We start from the raw sequence: 9,431 nt of genomic DNA on the forward strand, positions 1-9,431 counted from the left end.
AGCCAAAATTCAAACCCCGGTTTGACTCTACAAGTAAGATAAGGCTGCTTCTCTTTTCTCAACCCTAGGCTTCCTTTTAACCGATGAATTTCAGTCAGCCAGATTTTAATTATTTGGTTGTAAAAATTTTTAGACCAAAAAGAAGCCCCAGACCACCCAGTATAACTCCTTAATATTATATGTCAAGAAACATTGCTTTGCTTGAGACGATGTGTGGTTGGTTATTGGCAGGGTCAACATTAACAGTCAGGCAGGAGGGTAACAGAATGGGGCTTGGGAGAAGAGGAATGCAGTGTTTCGAACTATAGATGACAACCCCGACCCTTTCCTTTAGAATAGCTGCTCTAATGAGTAGCTCTCACTAAAAATAGTTCTCTTGGACTCTTGGGGAGGGAAAAAGTTGAGGACCACTCTTTTTTTATTTTCAGCCAGAGAAAGGATTAGAAATGAGATTCTTGGGTCTCCCATAGAATCCACTAATCTGCCATTATCATCATGCCCCTGCGTTTTGGCATTCAGGAGTCAGTGCCAGCATTAAACCTCTTCTCTATTACAGGCATTTGGAACCAATAAGAGAAGGGAGAGAGTAGCTCACTTTTTTGGTCCTTGGATGAAGACGAGAGGGAGAGAGGGTGATGTGCAGAAGAGCTGTGTTCCTCAGAGTCCAGTTTTGCTTTTTTGTTAATATGCCTCACCAAGAACGAAGACGAGTGCTACAGAATTACTGGAAAGAGGAAGAAAGAAATTAAAAAGTTGTATCTTTGAGGATGCAGAAAATATGGGAAGTAGTATGGAATAAGCACATATACAATGGATGAGAACAGTTTCCAATAGGAGTTTAGATTAACAAGCATTATAATAATTTTAAAAGTGTGATTCTGTTTGGATGCGAATCTAATTTTTGGTTTTATCAGTTAAGAACTTCACTTGTATGGTAATGATTCGTAATTTATAGAAAACACATAGTTTTTTTATTAGAAGATTTTTTTCCAATTTGAGTTTTTGTGATTTCTTGTGGGTCTTTGAGCATTTTTTTCTTTCTGAAAGAGGTTTGAACCTTATTCAAGTTTAAGATGCGTTGTAGAAGAAAATAGGGTCTCCATGCAAAAACAAACTAACCGAAACGCCAGGGTAACACAGGACTTAGAGGCCCTTTCCCATTTATATCTAACACCTATTTCTCCTTCCTTCCAGGTAGCAATGGGCTTCTTTCAAGTGGGTTTTATTTCTGTCTACCTCTCGGATGCCTTGCTGAGTGGATTTGTCACTGGTGCCTCCTTCACTATTCTTACATCTCAGGCCAAGTATCTCCTTGGGCTCAGCCTTCCTCGGAGTAATGGCGTGGGCTCGCTCATCACTACTTGGATACATATCTTCAGGAACATCCATAAGACCAACATCTGTGATCTCATCACCAGCCTTTTGTGCCTTTTGGTTCTTTTGCCAACCAAAGAGCTCAACGAGCACTTCAAGTCAAAGCTTAAGGCACCAATTCCCACTGAACTCTTTGTCATCGTGGCAGCCACGTTAGCCTCTCACTTTGGAAAACTAAATGAGAAGTACAATACCAGTATTTCCGGACATATTCCCACTGGGTTTATACCACCCAGAGCACCGGACTGGAACTTAATTCCTAGTGTGGCTATAGACGCAATAGCTATGTCTATCATCGGTTTTGCCATTACTGTATCACTTTCTGAGATGTTTGCCAAAAAACACGGCTACACAGTTAGAGCGAACCAGGAAATGTACGCCATTGGCTTTTGCAATATCGTTCCTTCCTTCTTCCACTGCTTTACTACTAGTGCAGCTCTTGCAAAGACATTGGTTAAAGAATCAACAGGCTGCCAAACTCAGCTTTCAGGGGTGGTGACAGCTCTGGTTCTTCTGCTGGTCCTCCTGGTAATAGCTCCTTTATTCTATTCCCTTCAGAAAAGTGTCCTTGGTGTGATCACTATCGTAAATCTCCGGGGAGCTCTGCGTAAATTTAAGGATCTGCCCAAGATGTGGAGGGTTAACAGAATGGACACAGTGATCTGGTTTGTTACTATGCTGTCCTCTGCACTGATCAGTACTGAAATAGGCCTGCTTATTGGGGTCTGTTTCTCTATGTTTTGTGTCATCCTTCGCACTCAGAAGCCAAAGAGTTCATTGCTTGGCTTGGTGGAAGAGTCTGAAATATTTGAATCCATGTCTGCTTACAAGAACCTTCAGGCTAAGCCACACATCAAGATTTTCCGCTTTCTAGCCCCTCTCTACTACATAAACAAAGAATATTTTAAATCTGCTTTGTACAAAAAAACTCTCAACCCAGTCTTAGTAAAGGCAGCTCAAAAGAAGGCGGCAAAAAGAAAGATCCAAAAGGAAACAGTGACTTTCAGTGGAATCCAGGATGAAGTTTCAGTGCAATTTTCCCATGATCTCTTGGAGCTCCACACCATAGTGATTGACTGTAGTGCAATCCAGTTTTTAGATACAGCTGGGATCCAAACACTGAAAGAAATTCGCAGAGATTATGAAGCCATTGGCATCCAAGTTCTGCTGGCTCAATGCAACCCCTCTGTGAGGGATTCCTTGGCCCGGGCAGAGTATTGCCAAAGGGAAGATGAAAACCTCTTTTATAGTGTATATGAAGCAGTGGCTTTTGCAGAAGAAACTCAAAATCAGAAAGGAATATGTATTCCTAATGGTCAGAGTCTTTCCAGTGATCAATCGATTAAGTAAATGGAAGGAAGAATAATGTTTAGCCAATAGCAACTTGTACACTTGACCTTTTAAACTATTGGCTAGATATTATTCTTCCTTCAAAGCTGATGGCCTTTGTAGATACACAAATACAGCAGAGTTTATAGTTAGGCAGAATCAAAAAGAAGAAAATATTGGGGGTTTCAAGCTTTCTTGCAGATATGACGTATGCTTGGAATTAAATATCTATTATGTAGTAGCCCTAAAACTTAGTAACCATCCTGTTTTAGGAGATAGGCATTTGGGCTCTTCCTTCTCAAGGAGGTTAAGGGGTGAAGTTGACATTTACCTGCGAAGTGCTGGAACCTACATGATACGGTTCTTGGGAGAGAGTGGAAAGGAGGCAGGGAAAGAATGTTGTGCCGGCTCCTGTACCAGCAGATCAAGAGGCTTCCGGAGCACAAAGTAATAACTAGACAAGTTTGTTCTTCTTTAGACTTCTCCATACCCAGTCTCTGCTCTCCAGATGGCAGCAGGATCTCTGGCGTTTAATAGGAAAGCACCATTCCTTTCTTTACGGCAGGGAACCCTGGCGACCGTCCCATCAGGAGTCTGATGGCCGGGCATGTTTGTGAAATCCTACCAGCCAGCTTCACATTTTATATAATTGCACTCTCTGTAATACATGTTTCCAGTCATGCCTTTTTTTTTTTTTTTTTTTTTTTTTTTAGGGTAAGTAGGTAAGCAAAGAGCTCTTCATAATCAGCACAAATGATGGGAATCCTCCGTATCTTTTCTGTGATCTCTATCTGTCCCTGCTTTCTGAGTGTTTCCCTACCACTAAGCTCTAATTTAGCTTTCAGTCTTTTAGTGTATTTCCCATGGAAACTGCTATGGCTGATCATCAGTGACAAGCTTGCCAGATAAGAGGCAGAATACTGACTCTGCAATTCTATACAGCATTTTAAATGAGCTTGAGGCAAACTGTTAAGGACAGATTGGAAATAGGAATGATAGACAGTTTCAATTAAGAATTTGTTTACTTAGCAGTGGATTTTTTTTTTTCCTTTTCATGACATTTTAGCAAGGGTCTGTTGGGGATTGACAGTCTTTTTCAAATAGAAGCTACTGTTCATCTTTCCTCTGCAAGAAAAATTTATTGTAACCAATGGAAAAGAATGTACAGAAGCTTCCAAAGGCACATCAATAATTAATTTGTAGATGTTTTAGTGAAAACAAAGTTAATGCTTACTGCCATGGGCCCTATTGATTTACAATAAATATTGATGACAGTGACAGCTTTTAACTCTTTGGGCTACCTAAAACGATTATGCAAGAGTATTTTAGAGGCATTACATTCATACAACCCAATTATGTATTATTTATGATAGCTGGCCACAGGTTGTGGCTACAAGAGTTCCTTTTGAAAAGAAAGAATGTCTCTGACATTGAAAGCTTATAGTTCTGTATCTGGACCTTGATAGGTGAGAAAAAAACAGGTTTTCCAAAGTTAGGACTAGGAGACTAATTTGTGTGAGAGTGAAACATTTAAAACAAAATAATATTTGCAAAAGTGCAAAATCATTTTTCAACTTGTTCCTACATTCTAAACAATTTAAATATTTATGAGCGGCAAACCCTATATGTAGGGCATGCATTGGAGTCGGACATTTTTAAACATATTTAGCTCTCTTGTCTCCATAAACTGTAAGTGTTGTTTTTCTATTGGTAGAGCTCTGCCCATCTGGTTACATGGAAATTACCTTTCTGTTATTAGAGCATTTTCTCGGTAGAAAAGCTGGATGTCTGTTTTTGAGGTGATTGACATCGTGATTAAATGTAAGTGTCCTGAATTTTGACATCCTTTTAGAGCTTAAGTCTAGAATTTCAGAAATGTTAACTGCTGTTTGTATTCATGGTCTTTTGGTTTGTTTTTAGCCAATATTTGCTCTTTCGATCCAGTTTTATGAATAGTAAAATTGTAGTATCTTGGTCAATCCTTTGTTTTCCCTCTTGTCTCCCTTCCCCAAGCTATGTTTGAATCTAGACCATTATAGATGTCTGATGGCATGTGACAGAATAATTAGGTCATGCTTAAGACAACTCTATAATTTATCAAACACTAGCACAGCAGCAAAAAAAAAAGTCCAAAGAATTTGAAAAATCCCTTAGAAGAATGGAGTAATAGGATTTGACCTTTACCTGACATTTCTCTCCATATGTGGATATAAACAGAGCTTATTCTAGAGCTTTATACAATTAGCAGATTCTTGAATTGTGTTCTGGTTTATACATCCGCCACCCAAAGAAACAAACAAACAAGGTAGCCAGTTGTAAAAATTTTAAGATTTCACTAGAATTTGTATCTTACCCTCCTTGCGCGGGCTGAGGTCTGCCTATACTCACACACTTTTAAAATTTTTTGATTGCTAGTATTTAAAGAAATCAAAGCCTAATTCATCAACAAAACTGATGTTTCCATTTGCTTTCTTACTCAAGGCCTTGGACTTGTAGGTCATTAGGTGATGTTTTACAAACTTTATTGATACAAAAATATCTTGCTTACTCTAAACTTTATAGTCTAAATGAAGCATTTTCTCATTGCTTATTGACAAATGTACAAAATTCTGCATATCTTAAAATGATCACAGTTGAAATGTAGCATGTACACTCTTATTGGTTAAAACTCTTACAATCTTATTTTTAGATTTGTTATAATCAGCGGAGTGGAGTGTACCAAGGCACAGAGACTAAGGATAACATTCAAGATAGGAGTGAAGGGAATAGACCATTGAAAAGACTATCTCTGACCAAACAAGGGAAAAAAAGAGAGGGACTCAGTTGAATAGGATCTAATCCCTGGTTAGCCCCACACAGCAGTAAGGGTGTCAGGATTAGGAGCCACGCTTCAGTTTGAGAGCAAGGTCAAAACCAGGTTCTGTTGCTAGAAGGGGCAGGGCACAGATTCACCCAAGATGAAAGAACTGAGGAGCATGCAGTAGCCAGGGGTGGGGCAAAAGCCCAGGTTGACCTACTCGGGAGCACTTGTGCTGTAGTACTGTCTGTGCTTCTGATGGTAGTCAAATTGACAGGTGTCTAATTGACAATTACTTTTTAAAATCTGTAATTAGGACCACAGGAAAACAAGATTTGGGTAGTCTGATGTAATAAACAGCCGTGGACACTGAAGCCAAATTGTTGGTAAATTTACAGTTTGGTAAGTGATGATCTTTAAACGTGTGTCATCTTCTCTTAGAACTTTGTCAGTTAAGAACACAGTCTGGATGTTAGCTGTGTCTTAATATAAAAATGAGAAAAGGGCTGTAGGGAATTTCTTGGGAACTTAAAATTGAGTCTAGGAGTTCTAACGATAAATTCAAGATCTGATCCTTATTGTTTTTAATGAATTGTCTTCATCCATGCAGTGCTAGAGATGAGCTGTAGGGTCTTTTTGCATCAGTGTAGATAATACCTCAAATACTTCCTGAGGACTTATGCAGGAGTCTAGGGCCCTGTGCCAGGCGCTGGGACTATGGTAGTAAATCCAGTAGGTGGGTTGTATGGTTACTCTCCTGGGGGACACACAGGCACTTAGAGGTGTTTATGGAGGAGCTGAGCTAAGCCAGGACTGAGGTCTGAGCAGGAGGCGGGCAACTGAGGCGAGCAAGGAGGCAGAGATGCCCTCGGTCTAGTCAGGGAATGGTTCCCCAGTGACGTGGTAAAAACCCAATCGATAGGACTTAGACTATGCTTAATTTTTCTGTTCTTTAATGTTTCTCTGTTTTTTCCTCTGATGTTTTATCTGTTCTATTGATGCCTTATTTGAAACTGAGCTTAAAAACTGCAAAAGGAGGAAATTGGATCTAGAAAGCTTTTAGGCTCTAAAGTAATTTGGCTGTTTTTTTTTGGTATAAAGATTTTATATAATCATGAATGGAATCATTAATTTGAGTGCTAATCACAAGAACGAAAATTATAATGTAACAGGCCAAAATAATGTCCAGCTGGTTTGTTATCATAGCCTATTATTAAAGTAAAATACTATTGAAATACTCTAAGTTAAAGGTATATTTTAGTTATTTTCTAATATTAGTAACTAGGAATGGAGGATTTAGATGTGGGAGTGGGGGAGATTTATTTTTATAAGGTAATTTTTTATTCTGACTATTTTTTTAAAAAGTTTTTGCACCTTAAATTTTAAAGTAAACATGTTAAATACAGTTAGGAAAGTTAAATAAGCATTATACTTAACAGTGGGTGCTTTTGGTGTGTATTTTCTTTTTCTCTCAGTGATGTAAAATAGGAAGGAGATACTGAATTATGAAAACTGGAATAATGAAGGACACCAAATGCCTTTACTGGAAATACCATGTTTATAAATCTCTGCTGGAACCATATATAACCTTAGACTTGAATTATGACTCTGAAAAAGGCCAAATAATTACAATCTTATTACAAAATACCAATGACTGAATTTCTAACTGAAGGTTTTTCAGTTAGCAAACAGACAAGCAGCCTAAGCCAGAAAGGATTTTTAACTGCAGATTTAATACAATTATTTTAAGGAGTTCTCTTCCCACACCATATCCCCCATCCCTAAAATAATAACATACTTGGAGTCGAACAGCTGTTCTTTTTAATTCAAATTAGTTAGAAAATTACTGTTTGAATTCTGATGCTACCATGATTTCTCAAAAATTAGTGTGAACAAACCAATCTATATAAAATGCCATCTTTTTGTCTTCTTTGCAATTTTATATACAAACCAAGACAATATCAGGGTGACAGGTGAATGAACTCAAATTCTCAGTCTTGTCTATTCTATAAAAAGTATACTGCCTTTTCTTTTTCAATTATTCAAGGCCAGTGACTTTTAGGAACATGTTTTGTATCACGTGTATCTTTTTTTAATTAAAGCAAGTGCCTTTATGCTATTCCACATGAATCATGCTGAACACTCTGGGATAAGGGTGAGTTGTTGATGGACTGCAGCCTAGTGCAGGAGAGGTGGCGTTGGTTAATAGCAGATCCTTTTCTTCCGGAAAGATGTTCATGATGTTTATCATGTAAGATCCTGTATGTGTTGAGAACTAGAGATGTCATTTCATTTGTTTGCTAATAAATTGTTAAATTAATAAAATATTACTCTGTGTCTAAATTATATAAGTGCGGGGGGGAGGTTCTAACTAAGAAATACATTTAGGTCACCAGTGAGCTTTAAAATACCATCTCTTTACTTCTGGAGAGTAATTCGGTCATTAATTTTTCCCAATTGTAGCAAAAGGAACTGTCCTTATAGAAAGCTATAAAGATAAAGAAACCCAATTCTTTCCTTTTTGCTTTGTGGTCCTAAGGAATTAGTTAACTTTTTGGGGACTCGTTTTTTCATAGGAGAAGAGGGCTAGATTGCTTGAGGACCCTTCCAGCTTGATTTGAGGACCCTTCCAGCTCTAATGTTGCATGATTCCTATTACTGAAATCAGAAAATCCGAATCTGACTCATGTTTTACTACTCTCCAATTTCTAAATTTTGGTAAGGGAATTTTGAGCCACATTTTTTTCATCAGTAAATTGAGGCTAACACATTATACCGACTAAGTGAGAGAATTGGGAGTGGAATTCCAAACTGGCGCACCCTTTTGAGGGATAGTCTGTACCCCCACAATCTTCCCATACCTGCAATGAAGCCTCTCCCCAAATGTCCTCCCCTTTCTACATCTCCCCACTCAGTGGAAGTGCGGGTACAGAGTTAAGGACAATGTTCAGTCTTCCTTTTGCAGTACTTGGTCGTCTTCCCTCTCAATCTCTACCCTGTCAGAGAAAACTAGTTGCTCCGGTGTCTTCAGTTTTCCAAATTGTCTCCCTTATTCACCTGTGCCCTCTGGTGGCCAGAGTATGCTACAAAGGTAACTGACCTCCGGTGGCATAACAGTTCAACTGTTCTGCAGTTAACAGGTCTGCAACTTTGGAGTTACATTATCTGAGCCTATTTGTCCTTTTGTGTTATGGTTTTCTGGAAATATTAATAAGTGAAACAGTGCTTGACGTGTAACAGGCAATCAGCAACTCTTAGCTTCCTTCCTTTTTAATTAAAGAGCCTTTCTTAGGAACAGAGCAAAGAAAACTTGTTGAGTTTTATCTATTGATCAGGCTGGGTGGTTCTGGAACACTGAACCCGAGGATCTGTTAGTGGAAGAAAGGGCTGGTAAGGCAGGTCCCTGTCTTTCGATGGTACTGGTAAAGTTCTAAACTATGACGAATAGTAGTAACAATAGCATTTATAGAACACTTAGTCTGTCAGGTACCTGGGTACCTTTTTATTCTCAAGACAGCACAAGTGAGGTAGGTGCTTAGTAGGTGCTCCAGAATATTGGTCTATGGAGTAGATTGGTCAACTGGGGCAAACTAAATCCTCAGGTGGGGTTGGAGGCACCAGAGAGGCAGGTAGACACCAGAGAGGGCCTCATGAAGACAGCCGACTAAGAACGGATAGTATCAACCTGCTTTAGTTTAAAAAACAAAGCATCAAACAAAAAAAGTTAATGTCCAATAGAATCAAAGGTTTATCCAATGTAAACCAGGCTGTACAAGCTCTCTTTTGGATATGATTTCCATCTACCTGGATCTAATGTTAAATTTGTCAAGAATATGAGATTTCTTTTTTTAAAAAAGTTTAAGCACATATTTACTGAATACTACTATATACAGGGCACTTAGACAGAGCCTTTTATACTAAAGTCTTGTGT

General features: G+C 38.6%; 1 protein-coding gene across 4 annotated transcripts in view; it reads left to right on the forward strand.

The window, feature by feature from the left end:
* Positions 1-7,830, forward strand: part of SLC26A2 (solute carrier family 26 member 2) — a 19,620-nt gene extending 11,790 nt beyond the window's left edge. For all 4 annotated transcript variants that reach the window (XM_033095888.1, XM_033095886.1, XM_033095889.1 and 1 more), the window contains one exon: positions 1,195-7,830. In XM_033095888.1, the coding sequence (XP_032951779.1) occupies positions 1,195-2,724 (1,530 nt within the window). In that variant the 3' untranslated portion in view covers positions 2,725-7,830. The remainder of the gene's footprint in view (positions 1-1,194) is intronic.
* Positions 7,831-9,431: the final 1,601 nt, after the last annotated feature.

This window comes from Rhinolophus ferrumequinum, chromosome 24 (genome assembly GCF_004115265.2).
Source record: "Rhinolophus ferrumequinum isolate MPI-CBG mRhiFer1 chromosome 24, mRhiFer1_v1.p, whole genome shotgun sequence".
NCBI classification, from domain to species: Eukaryota; Metazoa; Chordata; class Mammalia; order Chiroptera; family Rhinolophidae; genus Rhinolophus; species Rhinolophus ferrumequinum.